At 41.1% G+C, this 24,784-nt stretch overlaps 1 protein-coding gene across 2 annotated transcripts in view; it reads right to left on the bottom strand.

The window, feature by feature from the left end:
• PLEKHH2 (pleckstrin homology, MyTH4 and FERM domain containing H2) overlaps positions 1 to 24,784 on the bottom strand; it is an 812,518-nt gene that overhangs the window by 402,489 nt on the left and 385,245 nt on the right. For both annotated transcript variants that reach the window (XM_069233993.1, XM_069233994.1), the window contains one exon: positions 11,871 to 12,007. In XM_069233993.1, the coding sequence (XP_069090094.1) occupies positions 11,871 to 12,007 (137 nt within the window). The remainder of the gene's footprint in view (positions 1 to 11,870; positions 12,008 to 24,784) is intronic.

Raw genomic sequence — 24,784 nt, 5'->3', positions numbered from 1 at the left:
ATACAGAGGATATGTGTTTAAAATATTGTTTCTGCATTTCATGTGTCTTTGTCAACAGAATTGCCAACCTAAAACGTAGAAAGAGTGAGACTGACTGACTGTACCTTTGTGTTATTTTCGTTGTTTTACCCATACAGCCTGATTTACACAGAGGACAACTCCAGTGCTGGCCTTGTAGATATGTCCTGAAATGCTAAAGTGTTAGTTCAGATTTGTAGGTTAAAAATGTGACAGACACTGAACCCAACACAGCGGTGAGCAGATTGGAGTACTGGACTATTCAAAGGCCTAGCATGCTGCAAAACATTGGATACAAAGTGGTTCATAACATACATGATACTGTAATTGGTCATCACATGGACAGTGAATTGTAACTTGTGTGTGGCTACTGATTCTGTTCAGCATGCAACACAACATTTTTGGATATCTTGGATTCAACAAACAATGAATGTTCTAAGCATTTTGATCAATTCAATGTAGCAGGCGCCAACATGGTTGAAATACACAAGAAGTGATATTTTAACCTATGACATGGTGACTGACAAATGCATTTGTTTTTCAAACGTGTGTGCATATAGAAGTAAAGAACAGTGTAACAACATTACATTACAACATTGTTTTTCAGATCCAATAACAGAGCATCAGGGTAGCTGTAGACATCTGTTGACACCAAGGAAAATACTGGTTTGAGAAATAAGTTATACAATTCATTTTCAAAGACTATCTTAGAGATGAAAACATGTTTGCAACTTGTACACACATATAGATATAATCTGACTAGGAGAAAACACAATTTATGAACACCATACTCTCCTGTGAAAATGGATGTAGTTCTGTACCTGTTTTTGTAAGTACAACAACATACATTGATAGACAATAATGGGCACAGCCCCTGCAAGGGATGATCCATAGGGAACCACACACAATCTGACTATATTGCATTTTGTTAGAAGGACAGCTACACCCATGCTGCTGGTAATTTGTATGACACAATATATTTTGCTATATCTGTGTTGCTAAGGTTGTTGCAGCATTCTAAAAGCGTACTTTAAGGGCAGGACTCCATTGGTGATTAGGGAGACATACATAGGTCTGACGTACCAGTCTGCACTCCACCAGGAATTCCATTCAAGCCTTCAGGATGGAGTATTTGCAGGACCTTCTACTCCCAGGGAAAGAGTTGTAATGGAGGGAGAGGAGAACAGCCACCAGTCCACTGGGCCTCCTGGTGACGTTTGGAGGCCAGTGAATGAACCTTCTCCCGCAGGTCGTTCCACCTCTTCCAAATCCCTTGTATGTGCAGGTTGGTAGCTACTGCATTTACCCTGTCAACTATTCTGGTCATCATTTGCCTTTTCTGGGAAATGGTAGTATGTTTGACTTGTGTTCCAAACAATTGTGGCTCTACTCTAACGATTTCGTCCACCATGATAGACCATTCTCTCTCTATGAAACGGGGATTTCTTCTCCCTGCCATTGTGAAATAGATCTAAAGAAAACTAGTGTGCAAAAAAACGAAGGGTACTGTAAAAAAATAGAATAAAAAAAAAAGACACAGAGGGAGAGGTAAACTGAATCAAAAAACCTGCCTCCTATGTTGTGGATTTGGCTGGTTAGCTGGTCTTCTGCAGTGGGATGGCAAAGAATCATGGTCTGAAATAGAGTGTGTTTTACAGTGTGTTCACAAGTGTCCAATTTGCAAAAGATGTGGGCTACTGCCTGAACTGGTCCTGCTGTCATGAGTCCGCCGCTGACACACCACCATCACAACTATGTGATCTAGATAAGCTTGGCAGGATGCCGCCATCAGGACAGTTACAGAGTGCTAATCGTAGGCACTGGAATCCACAGTGTCAGCTGTGGTATGCACTCCGTCGTTGCGGTCGTTGGCTTAGCTGCAATGCATCTAAACATGGCGGGTGGGAGACCGCCGACTTGACAGTCTTTTCAGGCTCACCAACAATGCAGCTTGGTGGTAAGACCGCCAACATCTAAATCAGGCCCAAACATCTTAGAACACAACAAAGATGGAAGAAGAAAGAAATAGAACATCAAGTGCAAGGGAATGAACCAGCTTTAACTTTAAAATAGAAGAATAAAGGGAAATTGTGTATACACACTGATCAGAGCTACACAGATCAGTTGTTTATAGGGAAGAGTGATTGTGAGCATGTTTTTGATGTCAGAGGAAAGAGTGAATTCTTTTTGGGTGGAAAGGATCCCGTGATTCCTGGAGTGTATTTTATTTGTAGGCAGCATGCATATTTTAAGTTACTGAAAGGATGGCATGGTACCTGTTATCTAGCAATATTATTTCCAAAGATCTTTCATGCAGAACATCTTGAAGATCCTGTGTGAAAGATGAAACCCAGAACTAGACGAGAAGCTGGTTCTACAGAACTAGTGGGAGATATCTTAGGTGCATTGATTCCATCAGTAAGAGTGAGTGTCAATGATCTGAATATTAGAAGGTTGTATACAATAGTGGGTAAGCTGGCTACTAACAGAGACAATTCATTGCTGTTAGTAAATACTGAAACAGTAGCGATAAAATCAATGGTATTACAAAATCGACTTGTGCTCGATTTCTTGACTGCAAAAGAGGACAGAGTCTGTCTGATGTTGAAGGTTCAACAATGCTGTACGTTTATTCCCAATAGGAGTAAGGATTTGGAGAAGTATATCCAGACAGTTTCAGGGTTGACAAAGGATTTGAAGGAGTTGTTGACTATTTCAATAGTGGGAATAGTTCTGCTAGTAGGGTACAAAATCTTTTAGAGAAGGAAGATTCAGAGATAGTCACTGTAAATATTATGACAATATGAAGTGTTTGGAGGAGTCAAGGCAAAAACTGCTTAAAACAGACAGGTTTTAGAGTCTCATTTAACAATTAAACAGATTTATGATGACTCTAAAAGTCACCAGCGGGAGGGTTGACAGAGAGTAACTTGGCTGTGCCATTACGTCTCTTAAAACTTGAAATGAAGGGGTGGTTATTTTTCTGCATAGAATGAGAAACACTTTCATTTAAATGTGGTCACTGCAAAACATACGAGTTAAGCACAAAGATGAATACAATGTTTCATGTATGTCATATTTTATCATCATTTTGAAAGAACGTTTATGTTATAGTATTTTAGAAACATTATTCTTTATAATCATTTTATACTTTGACATATGAGATGTATATAATTCATTTAACCTGAAAAGTGTATTCATGTTTAAGTAGTTTGGCCGAAGTGAAGGCTTGCATTTTTCCTGTGTTCTAACCTTCAATGTGAAGTTTGCTTTTTACATGTTTGTTTAAAGCTGCGGTGTCAGGATTTGAAACCGAGTTAATAGGAAGCTCATTGTGTGGGAAGATAAGAAAAGCGGAGGAACGCTTGTCAAGCAAGGGAGGAGTATCCTGAGTTGGCAGCTGTAACGCTTGTGAAATTCCAAAGCGCAAGGGTACACCAAGGTCAATGCTGAAGTTTTCAGAAGGTTAAAGTGTCAATTACCAACTTATGATTTGTGGATATGCTTTTGAACTGGGAACTGTCCTTAGCTGAGAGCAGACCTTACAGAGATGCATCCCTTAATCTTTAATTTCTATGAGGCTTCTTGCCGCCATACCTCTCTTGATGGAAACTTCTAAAAAAGTTCTGTTGTGCTGACCACTCTTCTTTCTGAAACCCATTAATATTAAGATAATTAGGATTTTAGAATAAATGGTTAGGCAGGGAAAACCTGGATTCACATTTAAAGCATTAAATGTTTGTTCTTATTTACTGCATTATCGCTATTGAATTGGTGGGGTTCTATATGCTAATTAAATTTAATTTTGTGTGACATTTTGATTCTCCTTTGGTTATCCTGTACATTTATACTATGATTCTGAGCCTCATAAATATAGGTTTGACTTAGAGTCTGAAATAAAACCTTTTGAGCTTTATTGAATGTGTGACCACTGAGTTACACTGTAATTAATTTGAATAACTTGATGCATTGTCTCCTCACCCTTCAGAACTGAGAAAGCAAAGATTCATCAGACTCCAGATTTGGAGATAGGGCCCAGTGCTGGATCACAATATGTCATGAAAGTCAATTAACCATGCAACTCCACATTAGCACTGTTATACGGCCATGCCGCAATTCTTTACTCTTCAGCTCTGCAGTTTTAAAACTTGTAACAAAGTAACAGTGTGTGGTATCTTTGTTTTGATTCACAGTGTTAGCAGCACACAAACAATAAGATGAAAGGCACAGACATCAAATTGGCAAATTAAAAATAACTGCTCCGGCCAAAGTCTTGTATTGTAGTGTGGTTAGTTTTACGTATCCTTTGCGCATTAGCTTCAGGCTTTAGGCCTTTGTGCACTTTGCCCTGGATGTATTTTATTCATTTGCTTGCAGCTTAGAGCCTCTGTGCACTTTGCTCTAAATGCTTTTTATTAGGCTTCGTACTGTTATTTTTCAAATAGCCAGTTCTACGGTCTTGTTTTTTATTCATATCACACTGTTTAGCCTACTTCAGCACTGGAGTTCTCCATAACACATTCCTGTTCACTCTGTGCTTCAGTCAAGGATACAGTCTGGTACATTGCCGATAGACGTGGTAGGAGTTTAGGCTTTGGCATTCCTGCGTAGGGACATTTTGTGATCACGCTGACATGTTAGTTATAAAATCACTTCCTTGTCCCAATACACGCAAGAGGGAGATTCCGACCAGGGAACCACAACTAGACGCTGACTGCCTCGTTGCAGATGCTGAACCAAGATCACAGGCCTTTGCTCAGGTATGAGGGCTGATGTCTCCCCAGGGAGTCAGAAAGGCAAGTTAGAAGCTTAACATGCTGTGCTCGAAATAGACCAAGCAGAGGGAGAGTAGAAACTATTAGACACCATGATAGCTTTGTTCTTATGTTTTGCTCTCCTGGTGACTATTTCAATCCTACTGTGTTGTATGGTTCTGGTTATTGTGGCTCACGCCTTTTTATCTAAAATGCAGTTGTTTTATTAAAACATTATATAAAACTTATACTGCCTTTGTCATTTGTATATGAGATCATACTGTAAATGAGAGAGTTGGTTTGGATCTGAGTGACCACGACTTCCCTGAGAAGCTCCAAAGATGTCATGCGCTCGGCTGCCCAATCATCTCTTCCCCTTGGGAGAAATGAGGCACTGCTAGTTAGCCGGAGCAAAAACCGGATTTAGGGTGACAGAGTTCCTTACACGTGGGTCCGACTCAGTCCCCCACACCGTGATCGATCCTGCTGCCTAGAAATCCAGTAGTCTCATTTAGGATATTGAGAGCCCACGCGACAGTATTATTATTGACATATTCCATGTGGCTCTGCCACAACTTTAGTTACCTGGGGAGACCCCTGTTTCCGTGACATCCTCCAACACCGCTCAGTGAGGTAAAATAATAAATTAAAAGATTGTGCCCCCTTTACCTAACAAATATATTACCCCAGGACCTGGCCTCCCTTGGGAGGGGAAGGGCAAAAAAAGCAAGTGCGGGAGGTCCCGCTAGTGTTTTATTTTAAATTTTACTGCAGATCCACTGGGATATTGCTGAAAATTTGAAAAAAGTAGGGTGGTCAGTAGGCTGCCCCCTTCTGTTTTTTTTCCACTTTTTTCTTGGGACTCAGCTGAGTCCAAGTCCCAAGACCATTTCCAACACTTCCAGGCTGAAGTGTTGCCAGCCAATCAGATCTCAGCATGAGAACTGTCGGATCAGAGTCCCTAGATATACAAATTTCTTTTTTTTTTTTAATAACTCAAAAACTACTCAACTGATTTACACCAAATCACAGAAAGGGTCTTTCTGGTCCAAGAGCTAGCTTTCTGCCAAATCTGGTGTAATTTGGTCTAGCGGTTCGTGCTGTAGTCATGTTGAAATGGGTAAATCAGTTTTGGGACCTCCCCTTTCTTACAGCCCCAAGGTTGATGAATCACCCCAAAACATTCCACACTGCAGCTGAGCTCAAGTGCGTATTAGTTTTGAAAATGTCATTAAGATTTGTCAAATGGCACTAAAGTTATTAGCAAAACAAAAAACTGTTTTTCCTGTGGATAATAGGTAGGTCTTATATATATATATATATATATGTATATATATATATATATATATATATATATATATATATATATATATTTGTTACCTAGCGGTGGTCACTACTAGGTAGTTATAGTAGGTCTGCTTTTTCATAGGAAAAGTGTTTTTTCTGTTACAATTAACTTTGCTATTGTTTGAAAATTCTCCACAACAATTTCCAAAAAGGTGCTACTTTTTGACTAGTTTGTGCATGGAAAGGTTCGAGGTGACCTGTGAAGTGGTGACCGAGTAAAAAGGGGGATCCCAAAACACAAAATGGCCATATATTTTACATAAACTTCTTTAAGATATGCTTCAGGAAAAACTTTAGAACAGAATTACACTAAATTCAGCAGGAGGCTTTTGTGATTTGGTATAAATGCATTCAGTAGTTTTTAAGAAATGAAGTGTCAAATTGTATATTTTATCAGTTGGGCTAGCAAAAGTCTCCAAGACTGTCGTGAGAAAGTCAGTTTAAAAACAGAGCATTCTGATTGTCCCAGGCAGGTTTATTTCCCTTGGACCATCTCCCTCTCACAGGAGTTCAAGTCCAGCGAATGCTTTGATTGGCTGCCAACAACATGAGTAACATTTTACTGGCAGCCATTACAGGACTTGGGGACTTGGGGACTTGGTCCCCCATACTGAATTTCGAAACAATAAAAAGACATATGGGGGGCAGGGTAGGGATACCCCGACCCCTAGAGCCATAGGGGGACCCAAAGGACCCCCCGGGGTAAAAATTAAAAGAAAGGCAAAAAATGCTTTGAACCTGCAAGACACCATTGGGTTAAAAAGAAATTGTCGCATTTATTTATTATAAGCCCACAGGAGTCTACCCTCGGAGCTGTATTTATAAAGCGGAGGTGGTTGCATGTCCCACTCTCTCCAAGCCTCCGGAGGCCCTCAGGGAGCCCACTCATGGGGCCAAAACCAATTTTCATGAGAATGGGGATGTGTGCCCCCCCCCCCCTTGAGCTATTAGAGTCCTCGGGGAGCCTATCCCTGGTCCACCATTAATATTTATTTGATGGGACCCAAGCCCCCCTCCCTGAGCCTGAAAGGACCCCGGGAGCCCACACCTGGGGCCGATTCCTTTAAGAGGGGGTCACGCTGCCCCCTTCCCTGAACCACTAATGGCCCTGGGAAGCCCACCCTTGGGGATGGGTCAGCAGCTATGTCCCTGGGCGCCCAATAGAGTGGGAAGGAAAACCTGTGTTCGTTCTTACTTGGCGAAGCATTTTTAAATCTCCTGCCAAGCCGGAGCAAACACCAAGTCGCTCACAAAAGCTCAAGCACACTGGAACCGGACTGTACACCGTTTTTCCCTGCCTGCTGTGATAAATATTGTTTCTGCCCACAGGGAAAAACATTAATAGCTGCTCCCTGCAAACAGAGCAATACCAGCTCCTGCTCCAGCTGGGGCCATGGGGCTCTTGGGGCTCTTGGGGCTCCAACCGTGGCTACCAACAACAGTGTGGTGGATAACCTAGGTGGGCACAAGAGCATCCACCATTCGTTGCACCGGAACCCAGAGGATGGGCTACCTTAGTTAGAAATCAGCCCGGGGAGAGGGGCTGCGTGCCCCCTCCCCCAAAGAAGCACAATGGGCCCTTGGGGAAGGTGATAAAAGAGTGGCCATAGGGGATGGGGCCTAACAAGTCTTGGGGGGCACATGACCACCTCCCATTTATTTAAATAAGTGGTCCGAAGGATGGTGTTCACATGGCCGACAATGGCTCAGGGAGAGGGGTCACGTGGCATGTACACTCATTTTCTTTCTTTCCCATGCCAACTCCATTTTTCCTCCTGATCCCTTAACTTCACCCATTTGCAAGCTTAATTGTATTTCACCTCTGTTTCCCCCTCTTTTGCTCTTCTCCCACTTTTACCTACTCTCTCTCTCCCTTAACGTTCCCCGCTTGACCTCTCTTCTCATCCCTTCTGCATTCCCTTACTCCATCCCTCCTCCCTCACCTCCTTTCAATATCACCCCTCCCTACTTCTCTCTTTTTCTCCTTTGCTAGCCTTCCCCTCCCCTTTCTTCTATGCCGTCCCAATCCTTACTGTTTCATCTTTCCTTCTTTTCTCCCTACCATTACCTATTGCTCACCTCCCCATCTCTCCTTTTTACTCCACATTCTTCCTTTTCTTCTCCAATTTCTCTCTTCCTCTTCTTGCTCCCTGACCTGCCTCCTCATAATTCCTCCCCTCTGCTGCAACAGACCAGAAATATTCCACTGAAAGATTCTAGGTAGAGATTGAATAATGCTTTTAGTGCCCTGGAATTAACATAGCTCATTGGTGCCATAGACGATGTACAGGCCCACCTCTGATTCACCTATCCTCCCCCCAAATCTATCATTTCCCCTTTCCACAGCTGTACTTTTCTTCTCTTCTACATATTCTTACTTTCTTTACAGCCACTCTTCTCACTGTCCCTGAATTCTGATCCCCAGTTTTCCTCTCATCTGTACATTTCCTTGTTCAGTGTAGAACTGATACTTTTACTACTTAAAGGCATCTATACCTCACAATGCCACTGCACTATACAAAACTGTTAGTTAAATAAATAATCCTGAGGCATCAACATCATAGAATATATGTCTAGAAGAGCTTGTGAACATGCAAACCATGTATCAGGGAAAGCCAAGTTGAAACTAATCCATCTAATTTATTTAAATACAATGTACCTTGCTCCTAATATATTGCATAGAAGGATTGATGATATGCTGGGTAAATGTAGCGGGTGCCAGAGGCTGGCTTTTTCCATTTGATCTGGAGTTGTGCCCTATTACAAGAATTTTAAGATTATTGTTAAACCTTGGTGAATGTGCTTGCTGCTTTCTTTCACGTATCTACATCTCATCTCCACTGAGCCTAAATCTGAGGCAGAAAAAAGATATAGGTGGTCATTATGACTTCAGTGGTCTACAACGTACATTGCTGAAGTTCCGCCAGCCACAAGACCACCAGTGATGGCGGTCTACAGACCGCCATATTATGACTGCTGGCGGCTCTCCTCCATAAATTGGGTGGAGAGCTGCCTGCAGCCTTACTGGCGGTTGGCGGTGCAGTGGAGGTTGCTCCGCTGGCACCGCCACGCCAACACAACACCGCCACACCTATTACGACTTAGCAATAGGTGTGGCATTGTTGTGGGGACGTGGCACTGGAGATGGAGCAAGCGCCATGGACCCCGTTCCCTCCCGGACGGCCACCGTGACCAGCAGGTAAGGTGAACGACCGACAGGGGAGGGGGTGTTGCATGTGCGTGCCTGAGTGCATGTTTGGATGTCTGTATGGATGCATGTATGAATGCGTGTTGGGATGGATGAGTGAATGCTTGTATGGTTGTGGGACAGTTGTGTGGTGTGTGCCTGTGTGCGGGTGCATGAATGGGTATCGAGTGTGTGCATGTCTGTGGGTGTGTGCACATATGAGGGGGTGGGGGGTTAGTGTAAGTGTATGGATTGGGGGTGGGGCTGAGTGTATGGAGTGGAGGGTGGGGGTTAGTGTATGGAGTGGGGGGTTAGTGTATGAAGTGGGGGGTTAGTGTATGGAGTGGGGGGCTGGGGGCTTGTGTTTGTATGGGAGGCAGGGGGTCAGATGCTTGCTGGTGGGGCTGAGGGACCCGCCTACCGGTGACAGGGAAGGAATTCTCTGTTACTGGTAGCCCTACCGCCATCATTTTCGTGGCGGGGCTAGCGCTGCAGAAAACATGCAGTAGACCGGGTCACAATACTGCTGGCAGCACTGTGGGGGCCTCCGAGTTGGAGATGAAGATCTCCGGCCCGGCGGTATGAGTGGTATTATGACCAGCGGCAACCCTGCCACGGTCATAATGTGGCAGTATGCACTGCCAGCCTGTTGGGGGTGGTACCGCCACTTTACCGTGGCAATCAAAAGACCACCAGGGTCAAAATGACCACCATAATGTCCACCACAGTTGTGAGCAGACTTTCCTCCTTTCCAAAAAATGGAATACCACCATCAAAAGTTAGTCAATGTAGGATCCACAGCACTGTAAATTGAATCACAACCTAATTAAACTGGACATCTTCAGAGAAGGGATAGATCAATGCAACATTTTCAGGATAACCCAGCGCTAAATGATTCCTATTTAGATTTACTGCATGTAAATAAATCTTGTGAACATTCTGAAAACCTGGCATGAATCCTCCTTATGTGAACCACTATTGGACACCCATTTGATACAAAGACTCAACATTTGGCACAATGGTAATAAGCTAAACACATTTATATATGCACCTGGAAAAAGGTCACTTTGAGGGATTAATGTATAGAGAAGAAAAAGTAGCATGGAGGAAATACAGTGTTATGAGAATACAAGTGGTATGAATAGAGAACTTGTAGATATTGCCATGACATCTTATGCTTACAACTACAAAAGACAATGAAAATGCTTTATCAGCATTTGCAAAATCTCCTTTTAATGTTTGCATTATATGCCCATGTATGCTTTCAAATTATTACGATCTAGAGTTTATTGCTTCCTTTGAGTGCAGACTAAAGCTTTTAGTGTTTCCTAATAACTATGTAACCCAATACTATTTGCTTCCAACCCCTGTGCTGATCAGCTGACCTGGCTGGAGTGGTAGTATGGAAGTATCATGGTGTTGGACAGGCAATTTGTGTGATTCTAGTGCCTAGCAAAAATACCCACTCTAGCACTATCCTCTCATACAAATAATGTTTCTTTCAACAGTCTTGCATTCTCGAAGGGCATGCTACCTCAAAAAACATAGGGGGTTATTCCAACTTTGGAGGAGGTGGTAATCCGTCCCAAAAGTGATAGTAAAGTGACGGATTTACCACCAGCCGTATTACGAGTCCATTATATCCTATGGAACTTGTAATACGGCTGGTGGTATAACCGTCACTTTACCGTCACTTTTGGGACGGATTACCACCTCCTCCAAGGTTGGAATAACCCCCATAGTCTATATTGCTAAAAGTCTACCTGAAAAAACAAACCTTTACTCAAAACATCTGATTGTTGCCTCTACTCTTTTCTTTCAAATGGCCCTCTCTTTCACTTCCATCCTCTGCATGCCTCCTGCCTATGAGCACAACCTACTTTAATTCACATGCATGCTTGCCTTAATTTCTGTTATAGTATTTCAGTAAATTCTTCACAACTAGGTTCAAAGATCACAATCCTTGAAAGTCATACTACTGTAACCTAACTATACCTAACTATACCTAAGCATCTCTGCTTATATATTAATCCCACTAACCATTTGCATGAGCTCAGATACCCCCTGACAAATGATCATAGCTAACCTGTGTTAATATAATCTACCACAAGGAACTGCAATTAATGCATGGAATAGTTTGCTTGAGTGCACAAGATTAATCAGAGTAGCCAGCACTAACCAACCACACTGGACTAACCATGGATTCTGGAGCAGCGTGCTCCCCCAAAGAAAAGTGGTTTAACAGCTCATCGTGGGTATTAAGCGCTGTATAATACCATGTAATAAAATACAGCTATTTTCATTCCATGGGAATGACTTTTCTACTGAGATAAAAGCCTGCTAAGTAGATGACAAATGTGCTTGTTGATTCATTAATAAATTTACTCTCAGCATCCTACAGTCCTATTTGGCATTTTAACACTGTCAATATTTAATCTCATATGAAAAGTGTTCACTCTCCATCATGATATATCAAAACTGTTCTGAGAATCAGAATGATACAAGGGTTGAGGAGAAACAAGAGCAGTAGGCATGTTTTTCAGGAAGAAGGAACGGTTGCTTACATTCTTTCCATTGTCGCTAGAGGAAGAACCTGTTTTTAGAAGTTTCTGCTCTGGCTCTGAATATTCAGTATCTGTGGAATAAGCATCAGGAGGAATGGCATAGTCGCTTTCAGAGGTCATTGACGACAAGGACACACCTGGGACAAAATAAATGGTATTATATTATTAGACAAGCAATTATTTTACAAGTTCAAACACATGAAAAACAGTCACTGCTATGTGGTAATTTACATTGGATCTGTTACAAATTTGCAAGACAACAGCTCATCAATTACTGAGTCTTACTCAATGCATGTCTTGGTTTAGTAGAGACTCATTCAACTTGCACAGAACAGGAAAGTTAATTCCCATATCTGAATCCAAGGAAAGGGGAAAAATTTGTGCGAGTGAATCAAGATGTCAAATATACTGATGATAAAAAGAGCATATGTGTACTCACAAATGGGCTGGGTTTGCTCTCTTTTAGTGGGTAGATTGCATATATGAATGATCTGCACCTCCCAAGTCACAATTATCTAATAGCCTAACATCAATCAAAATAACCAATGTTCGAGTTAGCTGAATCAATTACCATGTTAATACTATATATTATTTCCTTTTAGCAATCACTTACTAAGGGGCAATTCAATTATTGACTCTGACTCTTCAAAGAAATTCCAGCTCTTTCTCCAAGTCAGTATAGGTTCTGTATGCCCTTTCAAACAAACTTTTTGGTATCCTTATACAATATTTAACATTTTTAAACCCTGTTTAAGGTACTCTTCTTTACCTCTTCTTTGATTCTGACAAAATAACTGAAAACAGTTAATCTCATTTAACTGACATAAATGGAAGATCAAACCCACCATCCATACCTTCCAAAATAGTAGTTTGCTGTGCAAAGTTAAGCCAAATACCTAAAAACGTTTTTCTGACCACCCTCCAAGCTATTATCCCAGTGATGGTACTCACCTCCAATATAGGATCATTATCTCTTAAGGTTCCAGACCACAATGCAAGTTAAATTGGCAAATCAACTAATGAGGATTTCTCAACCATCTATCCACTCTGTGGTTTTCCCAACTCTCCCAAGATTACCAAACCAATAGCTAGCATGTTGAAGAATAGATGCTTGTGGCAGGAGGTTAGATCATAGTATTCTTGTACATGGTACTTTCATTCTGTTCAGCAAGCTGTGAATATGTTTGAACTCTCCTTAAAAATAGCTTGTTCAGTAAGACAAATCAAGACACCTGGCTTGGATGACAATTCAGCTATGAATTATTAAACACAAAGTACATTTTGGAATAACCACTTTTTTCATCTATGTTAATGTTTACCCACAGGGAGAGATGCAGTTTACGCAACTGGGTGATGTAAAATGTAATTTATCTCGGAGGGTGTAAATGTAGCTATATGTGAACATTTCTCAATAGCTGATCTGAGTCACAGTATTTTCAAAGTTCTATTAAGTTATATCATCTCTCTGGATCACTAGTGAAAGCACAGTTTTCCTAGATTCATAATGATTGGGTTCATATCCATAGATGAAGTTTTGGGTATCAATGAGTTCAATAGAGAAGGCAAAGATTTAGAGGGAGACTACCTTATATATTCACTGTCTCACAGTTTTAATCCTCACATATTAGCACCTGACCTTATTTCAACAGCAATAGCAAGTGTCTTGAAAGTGAAATTAAACAATAAAGGAAAAATCAGACACCTATTTTTCACTTCTTTCCTTCATTTAATAGGTTCCAACAACTTTCCATTTGTAAGAGTGTTCTCTTCTCTCATATAACAAGGCAAATGCCAGAGCAAATGTATGCATTTGCCACTCCAAACTGCGATGAAATAGGACTATTGAACATTGTCAAAGGCTTTCTCTGCATAAAGAACAAGCAAAACTCCACAGTCACCACTACTGATTGTCAGCAAAAAAAGCAATATTATTGTAATAGTGTTGTGATTTTATGGACCATGATTATTCTTTAGACACGTTACTTCACTATTAGATCCAGTATAGGTACCCAAACCTTAATAAGATTTTGATTCCAGAGTTTATATGAGAGGTAGTTCTACATCTTAAGCACTGAGCTGTGTCAATCCCATTCTTACGGAGAACAATGTGCAAGTGATAATCTGAACGAGGATAAGAATCAGATTCAATACTTTTGTATTACAGCCTTCAAAGAATCAGAGCCAAGTTTCACTAGAAATGCTTGCAGAAATCATTTGAGAAGACATTAGGCTATATGGGATTGGAAGATTTCAGTGATTTGATGACATGGATGATCTTGCTTTTTTTGTTTTTTTTAAATCAAACCCTTCGAAATATTTTTTTTAAAGTTAATTATAAATATATACTGATATTACATTATTGATCCATTTGAAAAAGAGGTACATCTACAGTAGTTTTACTTTGCTATATAGTAATTCATATTATTTGCCATTTTGAATGCTCAGATTATCATAACTAAGAAAACAGTATACTCATCTCACACTTTACCCCTTACTATGTGAGCAGTGTAAGTCATATACTCATGGCATTCCATTATTTAATTTTCCTCCAATCAACTCATATGTGAAGCTACCACAGTGGTTTGTGCAGACTGCAACCCAAGGTTCTATGAATAGGAATGAACAAGAGGAAAAAACACATTTTTATTGAATCAATTTTATCCAATTGTATCCACTATATTTCTGTTTCCCATTCCATTCTTGCCCTTATTTTCCATATTCTATCACAATGAGCTACAAACTGTATCACCTATGGAGTGCAGTCCTATCCTCTTGTGGTTTATTTCCTCAGACAGCATATTTACATAAAATTGTATGATATCATTCTTCATATTCTGTGGTGGGGAAAGGTTTGATTTGCAGTACTTGGCGATCAGATATCTTGCTACTAGAACTAATTATTGGTTCATTGAGGTTCCTTCCCAGTAATGCCATTTTCAAAGTATAAGATGTGTTTTATGAGATGCCCATAGAGGCATACAGATAATGGAAGATGTGCAACCAGTAATCCATTTTTGAGCATTCAAACAAATGTGCCCCAAGTTCCAACTGTGATTTTAGGATGAGCACATTTGCTACTCGATATTTGATATTGGGCACATCTGATTAAGTTGTTCCCGAGTCCAATAAAGACAGTACATTCGCAAATACAGCTTCTCCTCTAGTTGGAGTTTTAATAGTTTGTGTATGCCCTTAACTGAACTTTATCATTCTGGGACTTGTCCAAGATGGTGGAGTAGTTGCAAGATCTCCACTTGAGCTCCCCACCTGGCAAGGGTTTTCTGTGACATTCCCATCTCAAGCTTGGATGTGGACAATGCTGTAAGTGTGCTGAGGCTGTGGGCAGCAGAACCTAAATTGGGGTGGCCTGACAGAGCCCCTGGTCCTGATGTCGGAGCTGTCCAGATCCCAGCCCGAAACTTGCTCGATCGAGTGGATTGGTCCTAAATGTTTCTTATCCTCCAGTCAAGGGGATTGAATCTACATTTCTTAAAATGGTCTTCTCTAACTATAGTTGTTCGACAGCTAGATTTGTGTTGAATGGTCATACCTCTTGAGCTTTTGCACTGAGAAGGGGCACCTGGCAGGGTTACCTTGCTTTCACCCCTTTTTTTTTTGCCTTCTTCCTTGAACCGCTGGTCAGTCAAACTCTATGACTGAGATTACTTTTGGAGCTCATGAGTACAAGATTTCTTTGTAAGCAAACAATGCTTTGCTTCAATACTGACTCCCCAGTCCTCCATCCTGGCTCTTTCGACTCTCCTCTAGACCTACGAGTCGGTGTCTGGCTACAGAATCAACTATGACAAATCTGAAGCCTTGAATTTGACTCTTGGTGAGGAGTCGGTGAATGAATTTCACTTGTTAGTCTGACCAAGCAGGTGGGAGGATTGGTCATTCCCAGCATTCCCCATTACTATGCTTCCGCACAACCGAGGATTGCAGTACAATGGTTCCTGTTGAAATCTGGAAAGAATCGGAGGCACTATAGTCTGGTGCCCTCTTTAGGATATAGTATGGTAAGATAAAAAGCATATGCTACCTAATGCATACCTGAGCACTCTCTTGGGTACAACACTGCATGGGATTCCTCAGTTGCGGCTAAATAGGTGGTAACTTATCCTTTGCCCCATATCCCTATTCGATACAATGAGCCTTTCACACAACACATTAGATGGTTAGTCCTTCAGTCACTAGAAGGAAGAGAGAGGTTGTTGGATGATTTTCAATATGTTTAGTAATTCCACCCCAATATCTTGGACTGCAAAGCTGAATTCTGCCTATCTGAGAATGAGTGATTGCATTATGCTCAGCTACACCACTGAGTTTTGAATCCAGCCTTTTGTCAGATCATCACACAAGAAAAGACCCAATTTGAATTAGTCTTCCTTAAACTGATATGTAGTTGAGGTACCCTTTATAATCTGTACAGAGTACTCCTTGCACAAGAAACTACAAAGACATGGAAAAAAAATCAATACTAGAAGCACCTGGTAGGAAAATCAATCGCTAATTTCAATAAGGAGATAGTAATAAAACATATATAATTATCACATAAACCTAATAAAAACCTTTATCAGAAATAAATGTTTGGCACTAGAATGTAATGCTCAGAACAGCTCCTGGACAACACCACAAAGAAAATAGCATTTGTAAAAAACATGGTCATATTACCAAATAATTAGCCTCTAAGGGGCAAAACCACATGAACAATCTGACCCGCGTTGCAATACCGCCAATGGAGTTTGCGCTGTGAGCGCTGTGAGGACCATGGCTGCCATGGAGCACAAAGGGAGAGACAAAAGAAAGCAATAGCTCACCGACGCTGAAGTAGATCAGCAATCGTGCAATTATCCATGTAATAGGTTCAGATTGCAAGCAGGTTACAAAACCGCCACGGACCGGGACAAACGTGAAGCATTTACCAATGTCATCAAGGGATTGTTGAAAGGCAAGCCCACGAACTAATGAAAGTGATGGGCGTGCAGTGGGTGTGTTTAAAAGCCCACAATATTTACAACAGGTCAAAGCACTTGAGCGCTCAACCTAAAAAGGATAATTGTTTCTGGACCTCCCAAAAGGCATTGGTACAGATGTGCTCCCTCAACAGGATTTAATCACAATCTTATGACTGTTGAAGCGACCAGCAGACTACCCAATCGAACTGTCAGGTAAAGAGTTATTTTTTCCACTGGGAAGATTTAATTACAAAATGGTGGATAGCAGCAGGCATGTTTGAATACCATAAAACATTTTAGCATTGGACCTGTGCGGCTTGTTTTTAAATGAGTTATATAAGACCAATAGGTTTTTATTACCAAATGAAAACTAGCGTTGGTAATATTTTCCAGGTAAAGCCAAAGGTCTTTAAGTCCAATGTTATAAAGAACATTTGATATGTGTGCAATCATGGGTAGAAAACAATAGTTTTGGTTCTTCATAATATCAGATAATGTATGTTTATACAAGACAAGCTACTCTATGGTCCAAATTTGGATCCAGTGTTTTACATTTGCTAGGGCAATACAAAAGTCTATTTTATTTCAATGCCCAAATCTGCTCACAGTGCATCCAGCTGCAATCTTGGGTCCAAATGCAGTAACCATCGTAAGAGGTTCTTCTCAGTGATTTGAATGGATGGAGTTTTTCTGTGCCTCAAACCTCAGAACCATAGATGCTGGCAGCCCTGACTTTGATTTTATATGCAAGCGTAGCCAAACGTATTTAATGGTTTCCACACGATTTTGCATGTCTCAGCACCCCACTTGATTGCTGGCCCAGAAAATATTACTTATGGACACCTGGGGGGTCCACAGCAGTTTGCTCTGAAGATGAATACCCATGTAATCATAGGTGGTCACGAAATCCAATGTGGAAATCCTAAAGGTCACTCTAAGTTTGTTGTTTTTGGTTAAGAATCACATACCTGGTTTTCCAGCATAGATGATGAGGCTTCTATTGTCACAAAATGACTCAAAACCTGCCAGAAGACAGTGCATCGATAACTCAGTTTGGGCCATTAACGCCACGTCATTCGCAAAGTACTTTACTGGTACTGGTATCGGCTCTTTGTTTACTTTTGGTATGTCTTAATAAAAATGTGCTAGTGTTTTTACGACATTATTTAAATAACAGTTAAATAATGTTGATGCTAACACACAAACTCACTTGACAATCCATTCTATTGGGATCTTGGCAGTATCTGTACTTCTTGGTACTATTATTCGCCCAGGTGGTGTTTTCGGAGTGCAACACAAGCAGAAGGTTTAGTAGCTTGCCAGGGACTCAGTGTTGCTTTATAACTTGCCATAATGTACAGCAATCAACACTATCAGAAGCAAATTGAATATCAGGTGATTTTTAGGCCCCTTTTTGTGTATTTGAGCAATTGTAGGTTTAAATGATTCTGGAAGACATCTGTTGGAATTTTATCTGGTCCAGCAGCTTTGCACAGATTTTGAGTTTGAATTGCTTGAACAACTTCTTTTTTGGTGAGTTCATGTAAGCAAACACCTGATAGAGCGACTAGGAAAGTACCAGAGTTTGGTGTAATGGCCATGATTCTTCGATAAGCTACATTTTGGTGTACTAATTTCAGGTTATCACTCATGTTTACCTTCAAGTTAACTTTTCCAGAATTTTGTTTTAGTTGCATTGCCATGTTCAAGTAAATGTCTTTAAAAAGAAATTCATTCTGTATGACTAGGCCACTTGTTGTTAATGATGTTTTTACTCCTATTTTCTGACAGAGGGTCGCAAAGTGATTGATCCAAGTTTACGGGCTTATATTCAACTCCAGATTCTTTGGAGGGACCATTGCAGCCCATCTTCTAATCTACTCTACAATGTTCTGGAATGTTTGAGAGTTATTGCTTCATGTAAAGCTTGCTAAAAATTTCCATGATTGATTTTTCTTTTTGTATTTTAGCAGTCGTACTGCTTTCGAGTCTCATGAAAGTCCTGCTTGCTGTTGTTAGGCAGCCATCAATTTTTCAAGGCTAATGACAATGACTTTTTTCATTTTAAGTACTCCCTGTCGTACCTGTCCAAGCAATCTGTGAAATGGTTATCCAGTAAAAAAGAACTGGGTTGTGCTTCATCGTACTGCAGCCATCTGTGGCAATAGATCTTCAAATATATTCAGTTTCGATTCCCTCACTGCCGAGTCTGCCTTAATAGCCAAGGCATGAGCTTTTAGAACTAGAAGTACACACCATTTGAGTGCATATATCACTGATGCCAGCAATGTTCTTCCTGTTTGGTCTCAAGGCTACATTTTGACCATCTATGGGTTGTTTTGATTGATAAGCAGAAAAGCTTGACTAAGGTTTGCACCATATCCAAAAGTAGATGGTTGTGGTCGCTTTCAATTCTTTCAGCACGTTCAGATTGGACCAGGTGCCATGCTTCAATGTTGATTGCCATATAGTCGATTATAGTTTGCCTGTTTCGAGATCTGAATGTAAATTTTGTAGGATCATTGGACAGAGTTTGACCATTCAGTGGACATAATCCCCCCTCACCTAGAGTTTCAAAGATAGATTCACCTCTGCTTGTACGATTGCAGTGCCCTTTGGAGAGTGAGGGATATTCCATTAGATATCTTCGTCCTTTAGCATGGGATCCAACAATAAAGTGTGCATTTTGGAATTAAAGTCACCACATACTAACATGCATTCATCTTTGACAATCTAAGGCCCTCCATTTATACTTTTTTTCAATCTTTCATGGCTTCGCCAACCTTGGAGCCAAACGTTGTTCTTTGAATAGCCATACATCTCATTTAACTAGGGCCCACCCTGCTGGGGGAAGATATACATTCAGAATCTTTAGTGACCACTCCTGGTTTCTTAGCTCCACAGTTTGTATGTTCTCTTTGGTTATAGTATGTATCACTTCTGCATTAACAGTCAATGAGGTTCTCACCCAGGTAATCAAACCTCCTATTTGTCTGCCTTTTTGTTGTTTTTTCGCAGGTAGATGGTACGTTAGATATCCATCAAGGTCGATGATGTGGTTTCTTGCTTACAGCAAATGGTTGTTTTATAAAAGCCATCAATCCTGGTTTCTGATTTAATTAAAAATCAGTTTGATCAATTTCTGTTTCTTTATTGAGTGATTGCTTTGCGACTTTCCTGATTCTTGGGGATTTGTCTCTTCAAATGATTGTGTGATAATTTGGAGAGGTAGTGCTATGGATAAAGGGATAGAAAAGGGTATTGATCTTTTTAAAGCACCTGCATTTGATTGTTTCCTAAACATTTTTACTTTGAGGTTTTTCTGTTTCCTTTGTGCCTTTTTAAAAGAAGCGGGTATTGCCTCAACATTAGAGGTATGGGGATTCCCTGGATCTATATAATTTGAGCCCCCTATCCTCAAATGATGATTTCAGTGGATCAGAACCTGTTGCATGGACAATGCTGCCTTGGGTGCTGTTATTGGGCAAGCAGATGGTGCTTTTTGGCCAACAGTTGAGTTCTTCTATAATGTCATATGTAACCTCTGGTACGTCCAACAATTTTTTTTCAACAAGGGAATACAATTTTGGCTCTCTAGTGCCCCTTGGTTAGAGTTTGTCTTTAGATTATATTTTACCATTTTTTCAACTGCAGCCATCATGTGCTAGATGGTCACTACAGAAGTTGTGAATTGTTTAGCAAGTTCTAATTGGGCATCAAGTTTTGAAGAATGTGATGTGATTGCGTCTGCAATTATGTCCAGAGTTTATTCATGATTTGAAAGTGGGATATGTGTGTCATAACCTTTTTACAACAGTTGTCCTTTATCGGATAGATCAAAGTTGCTGAATATTAAACTATCTAGTTGTGACCTGGTCCCCTTGCTTCCTGATCTGTTCTGCACCAGGGCCTCTGCATTTGACATAAGAGAGGAGTTCAAGCACTAAATGCTACAGTCGAAAGGATCATTTTTAGCTTTGGGTATTGAGCAAAATAAGTTCTGTATCGGAGACTCTGGTGAGTTCTGACTGCATGATTATTGATAGATTTTATGTGACAACTTTATCAGAGTCAAAGACTGAAGCCTGTGATAAAGCAGGCGAGTCTATGGTTGCTGTGGTGGTGTCAAGATTCTCCCACGATCTGGCCTTTTTCCGGTCAAGGCCAGTTTTATGTTGCAGTAGAATTTCCAGTGATATTTTTGGTAAAATATGTTCGGCTGTTGCTTTTGCTAAAGCTTGATTAGACGCCTTTGCGAGAGGAGATGATGTAACTTGCAACAAACCAAAAGACTTTTCTAACTCTGGTAATTTCGCTGCCATAGATAACCAGAGTAAACGCTCAGGTAGATGAACTCGGTGATCCTTGTGCAACAAAACTGGTGAATTGACGTAACTGTTACTATACCAGTTTGTAATAGAGTTTATTAAAGCAGGGCTCCTGGTAGCAGACAGTGATTGAAACAGTGGTGGCAGTTTTGGTGCTACCGGTCTTTAGAGACCTTTTTTTATACAAAACTTTTTGATGTGTATGGTTCCAATAGCTCTACTGGAGTGCACTTTTTCCCGACCTTGAGATGGTCAGCGATGGCATCGTTGTACTTAGCTGTATCTCATAGAAGTCTTGCCCAACTCTTGTTTTCCCATATTTGGGGCTACGCACTGCTGTGATCCTAGAATTTCACAAAGTGCATTTCCTGTGTAAACTGTGATCCGTGCATCAGGTTGCTCAGAATTATCCTCCAAAGGTTCTCCATGGACACTTGTCAGTCATAAATGATCAGCCTTTGCTTTTTTGCCTTGAGTTTAGCCCTTGTTTCGCATATTGTGTCCACGCTAGAGAAATAAAACAACAGAGGACAGCACTAGTATAAATTACTAATTTATAAATAATTTTCAATTTTTTGCTATTTTGTAAAGATTATGGTGACATTTACAGCAATAATCATACACCCCTATACTTGGGGCATCAACAGTAACACTCGCGGTTTGACTGACTGAGTGGCTGTTCTTGGAAAGCTCCTGGTGGTTCCTGGCTACTCCTGCTCCAGGCGGAACTCTGATGTAATCACAGTTAATTGGAAGGCCCCTCACAGGGCTCACAGGCCTTCTATAACTTCTCCAAGGCCTCCAAAGCTTCTCCGAAGCCCCTCACGTTTCACTGGAGCAAGAGCTCGACAATGGTAAAGGCTACTGCCACGGGCCGAGAATAGGGACTAGGGTGGGCAGGGGGTCACGTCAGCCCACCAACACCACCAGCCACACCCAGTCCTAGCGGAACCACTTCTGCGGAAGCTGGGGCCCGCCTGGCACTATGGACCCTAAGCTGCAGCTCTTCCGCAGCTCCCACAACTCTCCCAGACTGGTATGGTGCAGAACTACCCCATCAAAGTATCTGCCTTCACGATCCCATGTAGACGGAGCTAACTGGCGCAGAATTGTGTATCCTCTGAAAAAGTGAAAATGCTCCTCTACCAGGCCCCACGCATGTGGGCAAGTGAAGTTGTGAACACGGGATATCGAGAGACAGGGTGTACTGCTCTCCTTCTTGCACTCCCTTACACCCCAACGCCCAGCAATCACCCCCAGCAAACTACACCTGGGTGTCTGCAGATCTCATGCACATGATGGCCATCTTTAAATAAGTTGACAGTTCTCTCATCACTCCCGATTTCTGACTTGGCTAACAGCACCTCACCCTAAGAGCCCTTCGTTCTGATGGTAAGTTAAGTCACATGTGGATGGATATTGCATTTTTACTTTTGGAGAAAAAAATAAAGGTAGCTAGTGCATTTGCTCTTCAAACATGAACATATACATGTGTATATTTCTGCATGGAATAAAGAACTTCACTAAACTATTTCATGATATACGCCTGTCAATTTGTGACTAGTGCAAGCATCTAGAATTTGGTAGGGTCAGAAATCTGCACACAATAAGGCCCAGAAGTCTCACTGCTTATTTATTCATTTATTTAATTGAAATGTACTTGGCTGGGTATGTGCCAACATGTCGCCAAAGCCATTCGTTGAGCATGTTGTATACTCGAGAACGAAACATAGTAGTGCATAATCAGAACTTTGGGACTGTACAAATTGATAGATAAGGCATTATCATTCAAGGCAGAATATCACGTTACCACCACACGTTTGGGGACACACCCAGTACATCTCCTAATCCCCAAATGAGAACTGCTCCCTTCTTGGAGAAAAAGAGAACTAAAAGATGTCTCTCACTTCTCCTCTAATGAGTTATGGTTTGGCTGGTATAAGTGTTAGGCATCACTCAAACCTGTCAGAGAATCTTTTATTTATTTGCAGGTGGTATGTATAGAGTCCCACCCATGTACTCTCAAATCAGTGTGCAATCAATCAATGAAGTAGATTTATATAGCTCGATTCATCACCTGAGAGGGTATTCAGATGCTTGAGGGTCATGATGGCTCAGGTGACTCAGTCGTAGTTGATGTAGGCTGGTCCTTGATTGTGCAGTGCTTTGTGTGTGTGGATCGCCAGCTTAAATTGCCATTTCTTCTGTAAAGGAAGTCAGTGGAGGTTTCTGAGATGGGGAGAGGGGTGATTTCAATCCTTCTGGGGAGGTCGAGGATTAGACTGGGGGTGGAGTTCTGTATGGTCTGGAGCCTCTGAAGAAGGTGTGTGGTGATCCCACCTTAGAGTGTGTTGCCATAGTCTGTTCAGCTGGTGATTAGGACCTTAGTGATGGTACGTATGGTGTTCAGGGGGAGCCATTTGAAGACTTTTCATAACATGCGAAGTGTGCCAAAGCAGGCAGTGGCAACTTTGCTGATCTGAGACTTCATGGTCAGTTTGCTGTCCAGGATTATGTTGAGGTTTCTGGCGTGGTTTGTCGATTTGGGGACGTACACACAGTAATTAGTATTTTACATCATATGATTATTTAATATACACTATTTGCCTGCAAACATGTGTATTAGAATGTTTTTATAAGCATTATAACCAACTCTGCAGTTATTAAACAAATTAAGAGAAAGGTTAAATAGGCCCTAATAGTTCATCACACATTCAACTCCTATTAGTCTGAAGCCTACCAAAAGTGCAATCAGCAACCCAAAAGCATAGTTATATTAGTTCTGTATAATATAACAAATCATTTAAAGCCTCTTCTAGGACCTTGTTTTGCCATTAGGCCTGGAGTCGAAACTTCCAGCAACTGGTTCATGTCTTTAACCCCAACCCTAACACCAGTTTCATGTAGAACTTTCAGATGCATGGTATTTTATGGAGCGAGGATGGGTCAGCTCATGCTTGGCTCCTTTATCGATAAAGTCACGAAGGACATCTGAACAATGTTTCTGGTTTAAAAACTACGCTGAAGCTTTCTAGTATTTTTTATCTTGCTTCCTACAAGACGGAACACACAAGGTCATCTCCCCTTGTAGTCATGTGGCAGCGCCCGCAACCGTAAACAGTATGTGCACTGGATAACGGAAAGATTCATTCTCTGCTTTGCTGGCATAACTATTAAGAAAATACATTGCAATTCCAGTGAACATTTTATCAGCTGCACAATCCAGACGCAGACTGCTGTCTGGGCTCTGCATATGCATCACTCACTGCATTCGCTTTATACAAACAGTGGCCATATTAGCCTACAAACTAGCCACGTGTGTGTATGCTGTGTTACACGTCAAGAGGGTAGCTTCAAGAGTAATTCAGGTGAGCTTGTATGAGAAAAGAGGGTGATGGTTTTAATGGACTAAGTAATGTGGGATTCCTGCACCAGTAGGTACCGATATGGCAATTATCAGTTTTTCCATCCTAGAAACGTTCAGACTCCTTTTAAAGGGAGGATTACATCTGTTTTCAGGATGGGAATGGAACACCCCAAAATTGTTGGAGGTGGAGGAAAAAAATAAAGGTTTTTACAAAGGGAAAATATTTTGCCACATGTAATTAAAAAATACAAAATGTTAAAA

Source organism: Pleurodeles waltl, chromosome 5, assembly GCF_031143425.1.
Source record: "Pleurodeles waltl isolate 20211129_DDA chromosome 5, aPleWal1.hap1.20221129, whole genome shotgun sequence".
NCBI classification, from domain to species: Eukaryota; Metazoa; Chordata; class Amphibia; order Caudata; family Salamandridae; genus Pleurodeles; species Pleurodeles waltl.
This window is presented reverse-complemented; position numbering and strand designations above follow the sequence as displayed.